We start from the raw sequence: 19445 nt of genomic DNA, 5'->3' as shown, positions 1-19445 counted from the left end.
AAACAGAAAGCGTTGCTTGGGTATCTGCTGTGTAGTTCCTGTAAACCAGCGCAGTTCTGTAAAAACTACAAATCCCAGCATGTTTCAGATCGTACCGCGCTTGCGCAGTTGCACGGGCCTGATGCTGTTTTGTTAATAGCTTGAGAAAAGAGTGGACCTTAAGGCTCCAACTGAACAGAAGATTTTTGCCTAAACAGGTACATGAGGAACGGTATTGATGCCAAGGCATGTGCTTCTATGGTTATTTGTGTAAGACTATAGTCTGTTAATGTTGATTTAGCTGCTGTTAGCTGCTCAGCTAATGTTTTGTTGGCTCATGCTGTTGGTTTTGTTGTTTACAAGATTACTCATAATGAAACAGGTTCATGATAATGTTTTCTGATAACCGAAGTGTTAATAATCTGATCCAGGCGGAATATATAAATTGGTCTTTTAGAGTGATAGAGGATTTTTTAGGCTCCAAGCTTTAGTTCTGATCTAAACATCTGTAAAAAAAAAAAAACATGTTGTCAGTATTGGGGTGTGAACCTTGATCACAAACAATATATAAATCTGATGCTTTTAACCTGTCATGTCAGTTCATTAAACCTTTTTCGTCTATTTAAAAAAAACTTACTCAGAGGTACTTAGAGGTACTTAGAGGACACAAATATCAGCATCAAAAAACTGCCTTAATTATGTTATTATTTTCTACTTTCACTTTGCTCCATAGGATAAACAAGAGAAAAATGGTGCCAACTGGTGGAAAATATATATTGCTTATTAATTCATTCTTAATTCTTAAAAAAAAAAATACTCTTAATTTTTAAGCCAGGGCTCCTGAATTAAAGCATAATATCACATAATTCATGATTTTTTGCTTTAATGGCACTGGGATCAAATATTGCAATTTTAATGGGTTTCAATGTGGACATTTTTGTCCTTAAGGTCCTGAGTGTAACTATTTTGTGTACACAATGTATTATAGATGTATTATAGGAACTGAGGTTGAAATATCAACATTCCCCAAAAAATACACACATTTGGCAAAATGTATGCCATTGGCCTTAACACAGCCACAATGATATATAAAATAAATAAATAAATGTCCCAAAGGTCACACAAGGTTTAACCTAAAATTGCGTGGGAACTTCACCAAACACTCTTACATATTCAGGTCTTTTGGCACTTCTCACAAATGGAGCTACAAAATGCTGAGATAGTGTCAAATTTTCAAAATACTTTCAAGACAATTAGAAAATAATAGAAAAAAATAGAATACAGAATGCAAAACTTTCACACTGAAATTTCCTAAGATGCAAAAAAATTGATCTACACATAAGCTAAGCTACACAAGTTACACATAAGTATTTTCACAGGCACTTATTGAGTCTAAACAGATGAATAACTGACATCATTTCAGTAGTATACCCTAATTACACTAGTCATATCCTTCTGTTCATGTGTTACACTTGCTATTCTATACTTCCATGTTGTTCTTCATCAAATAGCAATGTCAAATGTATCTCAAATCAATCACTGAAACATCAGTGCCACCTTGAGTAAGAAATAACATGTATAATATTATGTATGTGTACATGAATATGGAATACTGATAATTCACCAGTGTTTTTAATTCACTGTGCACAGAAAATCAACGTGATACAGTATTTATTTGTATGAATATCGTACTTATTACTATTTTAATTAACAATGACACATATATCATATGATAGTAAACTTATATAGATATGAAATAATCATACAAATATAATTTATGGAATTGCTAAAAAATAATAATAATAATAAAACAACACTTTTGCATACCTAGGGTCTCTAGTGACCCTATACACTTTTGGTACCATTGTAAAAAAAAAAAAAAAAAAAATTTAGTTTTTTGTGTTACACTATTTATAAGAGAGAGATTGAGGAATACTGAAGAGGTGTGGGAACAACTCCAAAAATTGAATGAGGTAGAGGGGGTGAAATTATGTCCCTGATCACCTAAGACCCAATGTATGTGTTTAATGGTTAAAGGACCTTAAAAAAAAAAAACTAGAACTTGGAAATATAATGGAATGTAAAAATTCTGATTTAAAAAATATTTTTGATTTTCTAAAAATGGTTAGTGTATTTCAGCTAGAAACTGCTCTTTGTGGAATCATTTTAGTTAACTTTTTAGGCACATTTATTTGTTACTGTTACTGTCTCTCCGTGCAGTGTGTTTTCAAAGGCTGCTGGATCAAATTGTCAGATCAGATTGTTTAACATTAAAAATGAAAGTGTGATCCACAGAGATGAAGACTTCTCTTTCTCTAAACAGTTTGCAGGCGTTGTGTCCTCCTGTCATGAGATCTTGCTTGGCCCCTGACTGCCCCTCCTGCAGTTGATGACTCTGCAACCGGTCTGGAGATGACGGACAGTGTTAGAGCATTTTTCTTCAATGTTGCAATGGTCAGAACTTAATTTTACTTGTGATAAACTATATGCTATAAGGTCTCACGGCCATGTAGTCGCATCTGCCTCTGTTATGTTTATGGTCTCTGCTGGTGAGTATCGGCTGCCAGCACAGGTCATTACTGACCTGATCGCATCATTGTTAAACTTCAAAGCTGGTATTTGTTGAAGTTTGCCTCAATTTCACAACAGAAATAGCTTAAATGTCACACACACAAATGGATTTCAAACTCATTTGTAACCACCAGAGCTTCTCGTTTCTTTCCAGGGGATCAAGGACTCAATCCTGGGCATCGGAACCATCTCCAAGCTGGATGCCCGGATTCAGCAGAAGAGGGAGGAGCAGAGGAGGCGCAGAACGAGCGGGGCGCTGGCGTTGAGACGGGCTCAGAGTGAGGAGCGAAAACAGGACAGGTAGACGCACTGTTTCTCCTCTGTTAATCACTGTACTCTAATTCTGTGATCATGACAAAATGTGTTTCTTTACTTTTCCTTATCACAGTGAACCAAAACTAGCGAATCGTATTTTTCAGTGCTGTGCCTGGAATGGGGGCGTGTTTTGGGTACGTTCTCCAGTCTTTTACAGTTTTCATTTGTGCACTAACTCAAGTTAAAGTATTAATAAATATTTACTGTCAGATGATATTCCAGTCCTGTTTCTTTTGTCTCACAGCTTAGTCTGTTGCTGTTTTATCGAGTGTTTATCCCACTGCTACAGTCCCTTACTGCTAGAATCATAGGTAAGTGTCTCTACTACTTCCATGCTATATACTGCAGATATCTATTTCCTTTTTATTTACAGTATCCCTCGCCTGCTGGTTTCTTTCAGGTGACCCTTCGTTGCATGGTAATGTGTGGTCCTGGCTGGAGTTTATTCTGATGTCTGTGTTCAGTGCTCTCTGGGTTCTGCCTCTTTTTGTGCTTAGTAAGGTAGTCAACGCCATTTGGTTCCAGGTGAGACAATTCTGAACATGTTTGTATCTGAGTTCTTACTGTATAATCCGTTTCCAATTGGGGATCTCAGATGGCCTAACAATAGTTTTGTTTACATTAAATGCATGTTTTCACCTTACAATCCATCATTAGAAAGGTCTATACTCCCGCTTTGATCTTTAGCCACTGTTTTACGATAGACATGTTACTGTGAGAGTCATTTTTTACATTTTTTTTTTAGCCCCAATTCCCACTACTTAGTAGGTACTCGTGGTGGCACGGTTACTCACTTCAATCCTTGTGGCAGAGGACATGTCTCAGTTGCCTCTGCTTCTGAGACAGTCAATCCGTGCATCTTAACGCGTGGCTCGTTGTGCATGACACTGCATAGAGCCACAGCACGGGAGGCTCATGCTACTCTCCACGATCCACGCACAAATTTCCACGCATCCAATTTAGAGCGAGAACCACTAATCGTGACCACGAGGAGGTTACCCCATGTGACTCTACCCTCCCTATCAATTGTGCCAATTTGATTGCTTAGGAGACCTGGCTGGAGTCACTCGGCACGCCCTGGATTTGAACTCTCAACTCCAGGGATGGTAGTCAGTGTCAATACTCGCTGAACTACCCAGGCCTGTGACAATAATTTCCTAATTTATGTCAACATATAAAAAAATTTAAGTGAGAGTTATGAAAATGAAACCGTTATAAAGATGCACATACCTATTCAGTGATGTAAACTCCCACTGATTTGTCCCTAGCAGGCTTCAGTCAACAACATCCAAAAAACTTTTAGTCCAAAGTGAGCACATTTAAAGATATCGATGGATGCTCATATGTTTACTTCATAGAGAATTAATATTCATGTGCATTTTCCACTACTCTCATGGAGAGCTCTATTCCTATTCGAAGCTATAGGTGCAGAAGTTCAATTCTCTTTCTAATTATGGTCTATTTCTGTGGAGTGATAAAATGATCAAATTAAATCTCAAAGGTTTTGCTTCATAAGGAAAAAGGGCTCATGGGTTTAATCAAAATGCATTAAAATAATATGTAAAAAGTGAAGAAATGAGGACAGAAATATTTTATTATTGCATAATATAATATGTTATAAATGTAATAAAAATATATATAATCTTTAACTTTTTATAAAAAAAAAAATATATGAGTTCCAAAAACAGTATGAAATTTACCAAAACTAGAGTTGACCAAAAAGAGACATATTTTATGTTTAGAAATATTTATTTATATAATATTTCATGTCATTTATAAGTTTTCAAAGTCTTAAAAGGAAATCATATATCCCTGTTTTATTATTTGATCTATATATTTAAAGTTAAATAGTGTAAAAATTATTTCTTAAGATGTCTGAAGCATACATGCACCTTAATAAATATGACAATTTTAAGGACAATTAATCATGAAAGCACTGAAATAGACAATTAATCATCATAGTCCAAAAACAGACAATTAATCGTCATAATCACAGTTATTTGTTTGAAAATGAATCGTCTGCCAAATTTCATAATCGTGACAGCCCATCATGCCATATTAGAATAATTGCCTAATAAACTCTTGCTAAAGCATTAAACTAATTATTTGACTGGTGGAACATGTTGTAAATACATTTAAAATTACAAAAATATATATATATTTTTTTCTATAATTCCATGCAGTCTCTGGTATTTTTATTAACAGTTCTGGAGGTGTCACTGCAGAAGAGCTGCACATCAGCTTTCAGGTGCATGTTGGATATTATATAGAAAGCATAATCTGCTTTCTGCCTCATTTTATGAATAGAATCCACATGAAATCAGTGAAAGACACAGTTATAACAACTCAGTTATGATTGGAAATAAGATATATGCACTCTATAATGTGTAATTTGTTATGTTTACATAATGTATTCATGGTGCTAATGCTATATGCGGCCAGAATCACATTACATGGTCTTGTAAAATGTTTTATAAAACTCAAATTTGAAATAAGGGTATCAAGTGTGTACTTTCAAAGAGACCACAATTATGCCTGTAATACATTGGAGTTATTTTAAGGATGTCCTTTTTAGGCTTGTGCTCAAAATAAGGGGACGCATGGCAACATGTCAACCAAATAGTTTAAAACGTTATTGCTTTCTAACAATGGTTACTAGAAAACAAATTAAATATAGAAAAATATTAAGGACACAAATTTCTTCCACCAAGTAAAATAGTTAATTAGCATAATGCTGTTTATGGTACAACAGCTACAAACATGACTCCGCCAATCAGATTTTCAAACCACAACTATCTGTTTTATAATAAGTTATCTTTGGTTTCTGAATGTTGAGTATGTGAATTTTGTGCTGTTTTATTTGGGCAGGACATTGCTGATCTGGCATTTGAAGTGTCTGGACGTAAAGCTCAGCCGTTTCCCAGCGTCAGTAAGATCATTGCAGACATGCTTTTCAATCTTCTGCTCCAGGCCCTCTTCCTCATTCAGGTAAAAAATGGCTGGATTCTTTACGTCTGTGCTTCGATTCTCTCGTCCTGCTTATCTCTGACTCTGTCTGTCTTTTAGGGATGGATTGTGAGTCTCTTCCCCATTGATGCTATTGGTCAGCTGGTCAGTCTCCTGCACATGTCTCTGCTCTACTCGCTTTACTGCTTTGAGTATCGCTGGTTTAATCACGGTAAGTTAATTACTCTTCTGATAGATGTTACAGCAGATCTCTGTCTGCTTAAAGAGTCTTTTCATTGGCATTTTTTCTCCTTAAAGGGATTGAGATGCACCACAGGCTGTCAAACATTGAGAGGAACTGGCCGTATTATTTTGGCTTTGGATTACCCATGGCATTACTGACTGCACTGCCCTCTTCATATATCATAAGGTACAACATGCTGCATTTTGCTGCAATTACTGAAATTGTGACATTTATACATCAAAGCAGTATTTGTTGTGCTGTCTATACTTTATGCTGAATTAAATAAATTATAGCAAAAAATGAGAATCACCATATATTACAGAAAATCAAACATAAAATTTCCGAAAGCATCAAACTAATGAGAATTTAAGGGAAAATGTGCTTAATTGTGACATGTCACATTGCAAAAAGTAATCCTAATTGACTTTGTAAGGCTGTCAAATTTAAGATAAAATTGCACATGATGACATTTAGCATTTTTGGGCTGAAACAGGTGCATTACAGTGAATAAAACAGAATGCGGGTGTCTCGAGATGCGTTTTAAAAGTTGAATTCCCTTTTAAATTGACACAGCGTCTAAAAATACACAAGACACTGAAAAAACAGCAAGACATGACAAACGGTCAAAGAGGTCCATCTAGCACATGCTTGCATAAAAAAAACTTTTTAATTTTGAGATTGATTATGTTGACAGACAGATGTTTTCGTTGCAATAAACAAACGCTACAACACTCGAGGATGTAGGAGACAATGTCCATTTAAAAATCAGATTCTTCCCCCTACCTGAAATATGTCTTTAAAATTCTCATATATTCAAATATAATCAAATATAAATTGAATATGAACATATTTAAGTGAAAAATTTAAATGTAGTTTTAAGCCGTTTTGACAGCTCTAATTTGTTTTAATGCAAAACAAAATATTTATTTTGACATCTTCTCCCAATCTAACATTTAAAGGAGGTATGTAACTTCATCAGTGTTATATTAGAGCTGTTAAAGTTAACACATTTACGCATGCAATTACTTGTAAAAGTTTAACGTGTTAATTTTTCTTAATTGCAATTAATGCATTTACAGTTAATAAAGCTTTAACTAGCATATTCACTGGTCAGAGCAGGGCAAAACATTAATGATGTGTTCGCCAGGAGTCATTACACAGACACACGCACCACAAACACACACACAATAGCCGTGTCAGTGACCAGATGACTGGGAAAGGACATCTTATCGTACAAAAACAAGCCCAGATAAATCAAGTACTTTGCAGCCTCTGTAAGGCACAATTTAATTACCACAGAAGCACATCAAGTTTATAACTACCACGAAAATGCAGAAGGAAACGCTTGCAAATGGTTTTAATGTGGAGTTCAAAGAGGTGATCGTTGCTGCCGTTGATGCCCTGTTTCGAACAAAGAACGCTGCTCATGATTGCAACAGTCTTCCGGCAGATTAATATTGTGGCGGATAAGAATTTAAGAGAATTAATACCCATTGCAATGAAAATGCAACCAATGGGGAGACTAGTTCTTTCAATTAGTCAGCCTTCCACTTATTATTATTATTATTATTATTATTATTATTAATACATTTTATTTGTATAGCACCTTTCATACATAAAATGCTGCTTAAAGTACTTCACAGTTGGAAGTATAAAAAACATAGAATTCAGCATTTCAGACAAAGTCATGAATCATTGCAATTAAAATGAAACAGTACAAAGATAAAATGTTTAAATGGATTAAAAGAAATGTAGGGAAAACAAAAATAAAAAGATACTTTGGGAAAGGTTTAATGTTTCTTGAATTGGTGCTATTTTGGTGGAGGAAATAAGTTCATTTTGACAGGAGAAGAAATATATGGAGTAAAATTTCAGCACTTTCAAAATCTTCGATTAATCGGGATTAACTTTGAAAAATTATGCAATTAATCGTGATTTAAAATTTGAATCGAAAGAGATCTCTTTTGAAAACATTGTTTATTTTTGCAATTCCATTCAGAGGTGTAGAAAAGTCATAATTCAGCTTTAAAGATTTTTAGTTTTCTCACCTGTTTATGGGATTTAAATCTTATGCTTTTTCCTCCAGTGGCTGTCTATTTTCCATCCTCTTCCCACTCTTCATCATCAGCGCTAACGAAGCAAAGACTCCTGTCAAACTCTTGTAAGTATTTGCTTTTTGTATTTCCTTTTGAAATCCATAAGAAAACGGCAACGGTATGTTTTTATAATTTTTTGCCACCATTTTCCTTGCAGCCACTTCCAGCTCCGCCTCTTTTCCCTGGTCGTGCTCATCAGTAACAAACTGTTCCACAAGACGGTGCACCTTCAGAGTTCCCTTACGCCCTCCGCTTCTGCAGAGAAAGTGCCCTCACCTCACATATCCCCGACCCGCCAGTGACCTCTACCCCACCAGTGTCCTCTTTCAGGAATGGTAACTCGGTTCAGGTTCAGAGGATCTTCGTGTTATACAGAGGGATGGGAAAATGATTTGCTTTGCATTCTCTGTAATTGAAAACGTGTGTCAGCCCTATCGATGTTGTTTAGTGGGATGAAGCAGACCTGTTAGTAATGTGAATGGCTTGTGTTTGGGATTGGATCGCCCTGTGCCTATTCCACACACGTGGGTACACACAAGGTCATGATCCCTACTCTGTGTGATTTCGTTAGACTATTTTTGTACCCTTAATGTGCCATTTGGGTTATTTGTAGTTTTCAAAGACAGCACAAAGAGATCTGCATGCACATTTTATGTAAACTGACCCACCCTCTTTTAGGCCCGTTGACTCATTTGATCTATTTATGGCCTTCTTTTTCATTTCATGTAATTACTTTTTCTGCCTTGTGAGGCCCAAACAGTTAACACTAAGCTCTGACATGGCTGTTTAGCTAATTACCTAAGAAATGAGTTGAAATGGCCCTTACTTCCCCAGATGCCTTTATTTTCCTGTACTGAAATCTGGAAAATGATCAAATTGAAAGGCCTCTTTTTATGCAAGGGATGTTTCTTGACCTAAAATGATGTTGTCTGCTAGCAGACCTTTTTAAAGCTACTTTGACTTGATAACAGCCCTTAAATGAATAGTTTTGCCAAAAATGAAAATTCTGTCATAATTTACTCACCCTCATGACTGTTCCAAACCTGTATGACTTTCATTCTTCTTTGGCACACAAAAGGAGATATTTGGCAGAATGTCCATGCTGTTCTTTTCAATACAACTAAAGTAAATATGGACAAGGGTTGTCAAGCTCCAAAAAGGACAAAAAAAAGCAATCATGTTTGGCATCATTGACTGCAAACCTGCTGTGGTGCATGTTGGCATGACACATAAAGCTATTTGAGAGCTATTGTGGAGAACAAGATGTTGCATGACTTATATGGTCTACTTATGTTACTTTGTTCCTTTTTTGTCCATTTTAGAGCTTGACAGCATCTAGTTACCACAGTATGTGCTTTCATTACATGGAAAAGAGCATTGTGAACTTTCTTCATAATATCCTTTTTTTGTGTGTTCCATGGCAGAAAGAAAATATATATGGATGGATATGTATGGATTTTGAACGACGTGAATGTGTGTAAATGTTTACGATGAGTTTTTCTTTTTGGTTAGGCTATTTCTTTAATGTTACAATGTAAAACTCAAAAGGGAGCTGCTTTTTGTTCGATTTCTCTCTCTCTTTTTTTTTTTTGTGAATTCCATGTCAACATTATACAGTGTCATCCGTAATGGTTCTAGGAAGATTTCCAAGAGTTATTCGAAGGTATGCACAAGTTTTACTCTTCTGCTGCTGTCTGGTGACACTGCCAAACTGCGATATGTGTGAAACTGCTAAATGATCTGGTTTCTGATGAATCCTGGCATGTCAGAGTCCAATGGAAGTCCACTGCCGTGTACGTTCCTGGAGCTCATACCTGGAACCTGGTTTTGAACATATAAAACTGAAGCACATACAAAAGGCCCCTTTGATGTCCTTGTATCTGTGGGGTAGGTGTATTTTAAAATGAGTTGTAATTATCATCAGGAGTCCACAGTGTTACACCTGAGATGGATATTTGTGAGTGACATTTTGTAAAGGTATTGCATTATTTCAATAAATTTGGTCTGCATACAGTACTTTTTACAAAGTGGTCTTGTTATTATTATAATTTTTTTATGTCTTAAAGGGACAGTTCACTCAAAAATTTAAATTATGTTGTCATTTATTCACCCTTGTGTCATTACAAACTTTTTTTTTTTTTTTTTTTTTTTAATGTTAGGGACATTTGGGCTCAGTCACCATTTACCTTCATTGTATTCAAACAAGATGTATTGGAAATTAATTGTGACTGAGGCTGTCATTAACATGTTGCTTAACTGCTTATAAGTCATATGGGTTTAGAGCAACGTGAGGGTGTGTAAATGATGACAGATTTGTATTTTGTTGAGCTGACTCTTTTATTACAATAGATAACATCACTCTTGCAAAATCGTATTAAATTATGTTTTTATCACAGTATAATATATCAGATAACTCAAATCTTTACTAATTGAATAAATAGACACTTAAAAATTGGTTTTAAAATGGCATAAAACTTCTTAACATAAAGACTATTCGAACTGAAAGTAAATGTTATATAGTGGTTAGACGTTTACATAAAGGATTTAGTGATAGTTTTAAGTGTTACAGTTTAGTTTTATATGAACTACTGTGCTGACTGGCTCTCTCTCTTTAGGACACGTCATATTTAGAGCGCCATGCGGAACTTGTCTTGATACACTTGATTGACAGGTAAAAGACCATTCAGAGAAAGCCATTATTGTCGATTCCTGACACAGAGCCAATAAGCGCCCTCTCCACGTGGATAGGCGGGGCTTGTGCGTAGGGAGTGTTGTATGTGAAAGTGTGGAAGGTCTGGAGTGAGTGAGCCGCCGATGAATTAGACTGGTAATTTTACACATTTATAATGTATAGGATAATTTTTCGCAACTATATGCTTTTATTTGCATTGTTTTTATTTATGTGCTGTGCAAAATGAACGAAATTATCATTTAATAGCTTGCAAAGATGTGAGGTAGTTGTGATGTTAGCTAGCAGCTAAGAGGCAAATAGAGAGTTTAATAGTTATATTAGTTCATTATTATTAATATTATGTGAGAAAAAGGCTCAGTTTGCACGGTGAGCCAATATTCACACCCTACGTTGGTTTCTCGGCCTTTATTTGTGTGTTGGAGGATCACCTCATAGGGTTTTGTACAGGAATTGTGCACATTAATGTCAAAGATAATAACTCTTCCTGAATTCATAGAGATCTGACACTATAATATTATTTAAAATGCAGATACAACTGCTTTACTTCTGAATGCCATATCTGATGCTTAATTAATAAGCAGAACCTCTGTTATCAGATCAAAAAGAAGTTTCAGGGTTGCATAGCATGTTGCCTAGGAATTAAGTTTGCATAAAAATTGTCCTTTAATGTAAATGTGCAAAATATGCAAGAGTAAGGAAAGTCCTGTTTTCCATAGCATATGTCCCCTCTAATGTTTTGCTTTTTGTCAGGTATCAAGAGTTAGTCCTGCTTCTTCCCGTGTGTTAACAATGACCAAGCTGGGCTTCCTGCGTCTGTCCTATGAGAAACAGGACACCTTGCTGAAGCTGCTCATCCTGTCCATGGCAGCCGTCCTGTGTGAGTGGATCCACGTCCCTCTTATGACCTACCTCTCATTGGATGTGCTATAAATCTACTGTACTTTTATTCTGTCTTTCTTGTTTTCTTTCCAGCGTTCTCCACCAGACTGTTCTCTGTCTTGCGGTTCGAGAGTGTCATCCATGAGTTTGATCCGTGAGTACAGTTGTTGTGTCTTTATGGTGATTGGAGCAGCCCAAGCATGTTTTTGAAAACTTTGTTTTGTTCTGTTTCATCCACAGGTATTTCAATTACCGAACCACTCGCTTCTTGACGGAAGAAGGCTTTTACAAGTTTCACAACTGGTTTGATGATCGTGCTTGGTATCCACTGGGGAGGATTATAGGAGGCACCATCTATCCTGGTACAGCTGAATGACTATGATTTTACAATTAAAAGTAACATAAGAATAACTGTGTTTTTCATCCTGTTACAGGTCTTTAATCTTTCGAATAAAGTTATAGCCTTAAAGGAATAGTTCAACCAAAAATTATAATTTTGTCATCATTCCAAACCCTTGTGACTCACTTTCTTCTGTGGAAAACAAAATATGAATTTAGCCTAAGTGAACATTAAGGCTGGCAAATAAAATGTCATGCTCTAAAATACGCTGAATAAACTACGAAATGCGCAAAGCATTCAAAGACATTCATTTAGCACACGTTTGCAAAGAAAAGCAAATGTTAAACTGGGTGGTTGCAAAAGCTTTCAGTGTGAACAGCCCCTTAAGGAAATGTCTTTGACCATTGCGACTTGCGATGGTTAAAATGGTTTGTCAGAATTAAATCTGAATTGTGTGTTTTGAGATCCTCATGTTCTGTTCCAACAGCCTGTGCGCTCGGTGTCTGAGCCGCTTCACCACCTAGCCATTCATAGGTTAACTTTTTAGAAAACTGTGAACACTGTGTCTGTGGCGCTATGAAAATTGCTTTGGTTTGTTTTGAGCAACCTGCTTAGAGCTGCCCCAACAACGTTACCAATAACATAAGTTGGGGCGGGACTATCACTTTGTTTGACCAAGGACAGAAGGGGGGCATATGAAACAAAGCTGTTTTGAAAACAAAGCCGTTTTTGCAATTACATTTGGTGGCGCTAGTGGCTCAGAAATGAAGTACTTTAGCTTTAATATTTGAAAATATGAACCAACTAAATATTTTTATTTATTTTTTATTTGTGCACTTTAATTTAAAATGGAATGCTAATTTTTAACAGCCAAGAATGGTATTGCGTTCCGCTGACTATAAAATTCAAATTCAATTTGAATTTTGGTAATATTTGAGGTAAAAATTCAAATTTAGTTTCTCAGCCCTATTGACAGCCCTAGTCACCAAAAGATACAATGAAGGTGCAGAGTTTCTGAGGCTAACATTCTGCCTAACATCATCTTTGTTGTTCCATGGCAGAAAGGAAGCCATGAAGGTGAGTTAACCGTGACAAAATTAGCGGTTTTGGCTGTATGATGTTTTTAAGAAGATTTTAATTCACCATGTTTATTTTTTCTTGCAGGGCTGATGATAACGTCTGCAGCTTTATACCATGCGCTACATTTCTTCCACATTACAATCGACATCCGCAACGTGTGTGTGTTCCTCGCCCCTCTCTTCTCCTCCTTCACTGCCATAGTCACCTACCACTTCACCAAAGAGCTGAAGGTCAGATGAACCACAGCACACCCTCTTCTTGCCACCTGCTCATTATTGAGCCATCTAGCAGTCTGACTGTGCTTTATTTTCGCTCATTCCAGGATGCAGGTGCTGGGCTTCTGGCTGCCGCCATGATCGCTATCGTCCCTGGATACATCTCGCGTTCTGTGGCGGGCTCATACGACAATGAAGGTATCATCTAGATTCAAATATGTATTTTCGACAATATTTTATTTACACTTTTAAATTTGATTTATTTAGCAGACAATTTTATCCATTGTGACTTAAAAACAAGAATAGCAAAATAAATTAACCTAGGGGAGAACATAATACAAGAGGCACCAGAGTAGTCAAACCAGGGAATTTAAAAAAGGGATTTCCTGAACTTATCAAGGAAATTAGTTAAACAGTGAATAAAACATTTTTCTAGAGTGCCATCTAGATAAGATTATTTTAAGAAAAATCAGGAATGTCATAAAAACCATAATGGAAATTAATTGGTCAAAAAGTGTGGGAACCGTGTATGATGCTAGAGTAGAAATGTATAAAAAAATTCTCTATTCTATGGTTTGTATTATTAAAACATTTTATTCCTCTTGTGATATTAAGGTATCGCCATTTTCTGCATGCTGCTGACCTACTACATGTGGATCAAGGCGGTGAAGTCAGGCTCCATTTATTGGTCGTCCATGTGCGCGCTGGCTTATTTCTACATGGTGAACAGCATTTAAGACGCAATGCCTCTACTGATAATGCATTGTTTTAGAGCAGCTAATTTAAAATCGTGCTGTTTTTGAATAACACATTACTGGTATGTTTTGTTTGTGTGCTGTTAGGTGTCCTCCTGGGGTGGTTACGTGTTCCTGATTAACCTTATTCCCCTCCACGTGCTGGTGTTGATGCTCACGGGCCGTTTCTCTCATCGCATATATGTGGCTTACTGTACAGTTTATTGTCTGGGTACTGTCCTCTCTATGCAGATCTCCTTCGTTGGATTCCAGGTATGAAGTTGAACAACAACTTGCCCTCATTCAAAAACAGCAGCAACTGAATCAAGCAGCTGTAGTTACATGGGCTGTAATTAATGTGATTATTTGCCTAGCAAGGAAAATTCCTTATTACGGAATTTTGCGTATGGGTTAAATACATACATTTTCAAATTGATAATACTAAATTAATGCATTAAGTTGATAGCGCTAGGACTAAACCATAACCATAATATTCTTTTTAAACATTATATTTTTTATAAAAAGTCTTACCAAAAACATACAAGCTCTCTTTCTCTCTATGCAGCCTGTCCAGTCCTCTGAACACATGGCTGCTTTTGGAGTCTTTGGCCTGTGTCAGATTCACGCCTTTGTCGATTACCTCCGTAGCAAACTGAATGCACAGCAGTTTGAGGTTTTGTTCAAGAGCGTAATTTCACTTGTCAGTATCATCCTGCTCTCTGTGGGTGGGGTGCTCATGCTGACAGGTGAGACATGTCCCTACACGCATGCACAGGTGCTCATATCTGAACAAAATTGTGCTCATTTAAGAATTCATGCTTTACTTCTGCCCTAACAGGCAAGGTATTCAAATATTCGTGTTTTTGGGGTATTATTGTGTAGAAATATAGTGTCAAAACAATAATCAAAGGCTCATGTTTTTATGAATGGCTGTACTTGGTGGGAGTAATAATTAGTATAATATGTACTTCAATTTTGTATCTGCTTATTTTAGGGAAAATCTCACCTTGGACCGGCCGATTTTACTCTCTGCTGGATCCATCATACGCCAAGAACAACATCCCCATCATCGCTTCTGTGTCTGAGCATCAGCCCACCACCTGGTCCTCCTACTACTTTGACCTGCAGCTGCTGGTCTTCATGTTTCCAGGTATAGCGCCCACTGTGGTCACGTATTTACATTCATTGCACATGCAGTTTATCCAATCATTTTGGTCTTTCCGTATTACAATCTCTGCTCTCTTGTTTCTCCAGTTGGCCTGTATTACTGCTTTAACAACCTGTCCGACGCCACGATTTTCATCATCATGTATGGAGTCACAAGCATGTACTTTTCAGCTGTGATGGTAAAATAGGTTTACTTCAATCAATGTCATTACAAAAGTCAAAGTTGTTGTTTTTTTTGTTGTCATTTCTCTCCTACTTTGTGTAGGAAGGTATAGGATTATAACGTCTACATTCATATCCTAGTTGAATAGAGGGAGTGCTTGTGATGTTGACCTTTGACCCAGGTTTTACCTTTCCTGCTCAGGTCCGTCTCATGTTGGTTCTGGCTCCCGTCATGTGCATCCTGTCTGGCATTGGTGTTTCTCAGGTTCTCACCACCTACATGAAAAACCTGGATGTCAGCCGACCGGACAAGAAATCTAAGAAGCAACAGGACTCCACCTACCCCATCAAGAATGAGGTGAGATTGGTGTGCTGTAACAAATATGTCTTAGCAGTATTAAAGGTTAATTGGTCAGAGCCATGGCTCAGTTGTTGGTGCACATGCTTGCTCATGTGGGTGAGCAGGATCAAATTAGGCTTGCAACATGTCCCATTCCCATCTCTTGTCCGAATAATTTTCTCTATTATCTCTCCTTTGTCTATTATTGATGTGTGGCCTGTTTTTTTCTTCTTTTTCTTTTAATGTTATAGTTAAGATACTCACTTATTTACTATAATATAGTATTCAGGTTCATGGTCAATGTACTCATTCTTTAAATATAGAAGTCATCGCACCCTTTATTTGTTTAATCAGTGATATTCTGCTCTGGTCTACCTGTAGGTAGCGAGTGGCATGATTCTGGTCATGGCCTTCTTCCTCATCACATACACCTTCCACTCCACCTGGGTGACCAGCGAGGCATACTCCTCCCCCTCCATCGTCCTGTCTGCCCGTGGTGGTGATGGCAGCCGCATCATCTTTGATGACTTCAGAGAGGCTTATTACTGGCTCAGACACAACACACCAGAGGTCAGTGAGAGACATCATACCTTCAGATCATGATCTTTCTGTCTCCTTTGATTCAAAACCGTTCCAGCCTTCTCGTCTTACTTCGTGTATTTGTTTACAGGATGCTAAAGTCATGTCATGGTGGGATTATGGGTATCAAATAACAGCGATGGCAAATCGAACGATTCTGGTTGACAACAACACGTGGAATAACACGCATATCTCCAGAGTCGGCCAGGTGAGGATGCACACATTTATTTAGGTGCTGTTTACAGAATACTTTTGTACAATTCTTTTAGTATTATTCATGTTTTTTTTTTCGCCCCTCTTCTCAGGCCATGGCGTCTACAGAGGAGAAAGCCTATGAGATCATGCGAGAACTGGATGTCAGCTACGTCCTGGTTATCTTTGGAGGACTGACAGGATATTCATCAGATGGTACGGTCTATAATTCAGGCCTCTGATCCACTTGGAGCCAAAGAAAATTGCTTAGTATCCATTAACATTTAGATCATCGTTGTAGTGTCTGGAGTTGCTGTTCAGTGAAGCCTAAATAACATTTAAAACCCTTTTAAAAGCAGCTTTTTAGAATACTAGCTTCTGATTGGTCAATGGCAAGATTTTGCAGTCACTAAACCGTATTATTGACCGTTTTCCCAGACAACTGCTTGCCTTTCATGTTCATCTTAGAACTCTGCAGTCTCTTTCTTGTTACTTAAATACTGTTGGGCTTAATACTGTACAAGTTAAACTCAGTCGGACAGTCGGAAAACACAATGTTTATTACGACAAAAATAAATTCGACTTGTCTCTCCTTTTCTTTAAAAAAAAAAAAAAAGAAGCAGCAATAATTGAGGTTACAGTGAGGCACTTGCAATGGAAGTGAATGGGGCCAATTTTTCAGGGTTTAAAGGCAGAAATGTGAAGGTTATAATTTTATAAAATCACACATTCATTCTTCTGTTAAAACTTGTGTATTAATTGAGCTGACAAGTTGTTTAAATTGTCATTTTTACAGACGTTTTAGGGTTTACGGCATTATGTCGTCATGGCTTGTAAGAAGTTGTAAAATTGGCAATATCTTTACACAGGAAAGATTATTTAATCACACTAAAATCATGTGAACACACATTGTTTATGTCTTGTGGCTATACTTTAAAAAAAGTTAGTATTTTTATATTTATGGATTGGCCCCATTCACTTCCATTGTAAGTGTCTCACTGTAACCCAGTTTTTTAAATGTTTTTAAAGAAAAGGAGGGGGCAACAAAAATACATTTATATGGTAATCAATATTATGCCACAAATGCTGTTGATTGAGCTTAATTTGCAATGAACCCGGAATATTCCTTTAGTAAAATAACTTCAACTGAAATTAATATTTCATGTCTATTTATTCATTTATTTGGTAATTAGCAATGTAATAAGCAGGATTAATATCCCTTACGCATGTTTGCTTTGTATTTGTTTGTTTAGATATAAATAAGTTCCTGTGGATGGTCCGTATCGGAGGCAGCACAGACACAGGGAAGCACATTAAGGAACACGACTACTACACGCCCACCGGAGAGTTCCGCGTGGATCGGGAGGGTTCCCCTGTCCTGCTCAACTGCCTCATGTACAAGATGTGCTACTATCGCTTTGGCCAGGTCTACACTGAGGCTAGTGAGTATCACGTTGCAGAAATAATATTGGTTGTACCTGCTAATGTTCAAGTTTTCAACAAAAAATGTCTCGCCACTAATTTGAGGCATAAAACTGCCAAAAAAATATTTAACTACATATATAAATTTCTTTCCAGAGCGCCCTCCTGGTTATGACAGAGTTCGTAATGCTGAGATTGGCAACAAGGACTTTGAGCTGGATGTGTTGGAAGAAGCGTATACTACAGAGCACTGGCTCGTCAGGATATACAAGGTACTCATGAACTCGCATGTAAAGCTGTAACCAGTAATGTTATATATACAGCGATTAAAGGAATACTCCGGGTTCAATACAAGTTAAGCTCAATTTACAACATTTGTGGCATAATATTGATAATAATAATTTTTACTCATGCCTCCTTTTCTTTGAAAAAGAATTAATCTGGGTTACAGTGATGCACTTATGTGAATAGGGCCAAGCTGTAAATGTTAAAATAATTTTCCAACTTTTTTGCCATGACGATGTAATGTGATGATTTTAAAATTACAGCTCAAATAATACACACGTTTTAACAGGAGAATTAATGTAAGTGTTTGTATAAAATTATAAGCTTCACAATTTTGCCTTTTTTAAACCCTTCAAAATTGTCCCCATTCACATCCATTGTAAGTACCTCACTGTAACCTCGATTTATGCTCTTTCTTTTTTTTTTTTTTTTTAATGAAAAATAGGGATGTCAAAATAATTTTTTGTGGTAATCAACATTATGTCACAAATGTTGTCAACTGAGCTAAACTTGTATTGATCCGGAATATGCCTTTTGAGATCTGCTCCTATTGGGATAATCATGCCTTTTTCGACTTTATTTATGGCTATAATCTCATAATTTTAAAACCCTATTCTCAAAATATTACGACTTGAACCTTAGAATGCTATGACTTCTCGTAATTTTGATTTTATTCTCAATATATTACTATTTTAATCTCATAATGTCATGACATTATTTGAAATATTTTTTCTTTTTTTTTTTTTTATGTGTCAATAAAACCATGTAACTGATGATCTCTTGCCTCTTCTTCCCAGGTGAAAGACCTCGACAACCGTGGCCTCTCAAGAACGTAAAAACCTAGAAGCTCATAACCCCCCACCCCCTCATTGTGCACACAGCACTGAACGTCTGTGGCCCCCGTCCCCATGATTCGAAGAGAAAGCGTGAATACTTTTTATACTTTTGGTGCAATTGCTAAAAGAGATTTTCTTTTCATACATTTTTTTTTTTTATTTCATTTACAAATGTGATGCTTTGTCTGTACTGGGGACACAATGTGTCAAACTCAATCACCTGAGAAGGTGATTTAAGTTGAGAAAATGTAACAAAAACAATCAATCAACAAGGCCAGATAACGGTTTGATTTGTCTTTAAATGGGTGAATAAAGGAGTGACTGGGATACAATTTATCAGCGTCTTTCTTTGTAACCAATAAGAATCACGT

The 19445-nt window shown here is 36.7% G+C and overlaps 2 protein-coding genes across 3 annotated transcripts; both read left to right on the top strand.

The window, feature by feature from the left end:
• Nucleotides 1–95: 95 nt before the first annotated feature.
• ei24 (EI24 autophagy associated transmembrane protein) lies at nt 96–10161 on the top strand. 2 transcript variants are annotated; one of them, XM_052117247.1, is made up of 11 exons: nt 96–197; nt 2303–2433; nt 2705–2850; nt 2939–2999; nt 3110–3176; nt 3266–3390; nt 5734–5853; nt 5932–6043; nt 6130–6241; nt 8142–8216; nt 8309–10161. In XM_052117247.1, the coding sequence occupies exons 2-11, from the start codon at nt 2392–2394 to the stop codon at nt 8451–8453; spliced, it is 1005 nt and encodes a 334-aa protein (XP_051973207.1). In that variant the 5' UTR covers nt 96–197; nt 2303–2391; the 3' UTR covers nt 8454–10161. The 2 variants fall into 2 exon arrangements, with proteins under 2 accessions (XP_051973207.1, XP_051973208.1); XM_052117248.1 differs by having other exon boundaries at nt 114–225.
• A 737-nt stretch (nt 10162–10898) lies between these two features.
• Nucleotides 10899–19397, top strand: stt3a (STT3 oligosaccharyltransferase complex catalytic subunit A). Its single transcript, XM_052117250.1, has 18 exons — nt 10899–10978; nt 11594–11720; nt 11816–11876; nt 11963–12084; nt 13227–13372; nt 13465–13555; nt 13973–14079; nt 14200–14364; nt 14657–14837; nt 15086–15241; nt 15346–15437; nt 15623–15778; nt 16142–16330; nt 16431–16547; nt 16645–16747; nt 17785–17973; nt 18110–18225; nt 19036–19397. The coding sequence occupies exons 2-18, from the start codon at nt 11633–11635 to the stop codon at nt 19072–19074; spliced, it is 2118 nt and encodes a 705-aa protein (XP_051973210.1). The 5' UTR covers nt 10899–10978; nt 11594–11632; the 3' UTR covers nt 19075–19397.
• The last annotated feature ends 48 nt before the right edge of the window (nt 19398–19445 follow it).

The sequence above is a fragment of the Xyrauchen texanus genome, chromosome 44 (assembly GCF_025860055.1).
Source record: "Xyrauchen texanus isolate HMW12.3.18 chromosome 44, RBS_HiC_50CHRs, whole genome shotgun sequence".
NCBI lineage: Eukaryota > Metazoa > Chordata > Actinopteri > Cypriniformes > Catostomidae > Xyrauchen > Xyrauchen texanus.
This window is presented reverse-complemented; position numbering and strand designations above follow the sequence as displayed.

Excerpts from the sequence above, each read along its gene's own strand:
- stt3a (XM_052117250.1), top strand. The coding sequence starts at position 11,633 with ATGACCAAGCTGGGCTTCCTGCGTCTGTCCTATGAGAAACAGGACACC. Across the intron at positions 11,877-11,962 it reads GTCATCCATGAGTTTGATCC|GTATTTCAATTACCGAACCA; the intron begins GTGAGTACAGTT and ends TTTCATCCACAG. Across the intron at positions 18,226-19,035 it reads GGCTCGTCAGGATATACAAG|GTGAAAGACCTCGACAACCG; the intron begins GTACTCATGAAC and ends TCTTCTTCCCAG.
- ei24 (XM_052117247.1), top strand. The coding sequence starts at position 2,392 with ATGACGGACAGTGTTAGAGCATTTTTCTTCAATGTTGCAATG. Across the intron at positions 2,434-2,704 it reads TTTTCTTCAATGTTGCAATG|GGGATCAAGGACTCAATCCT; the intron begins GTCAGAACTTAA and ends GTTTCTTTCCAG. Across the intron at positions 3,391-5,733 it reads TCAACGCCATTTGGTTCCAG|GACATTGCTGATCTGGCATT; the intron begins GTGAGACAATTC and ends TTATTTGGGCAG.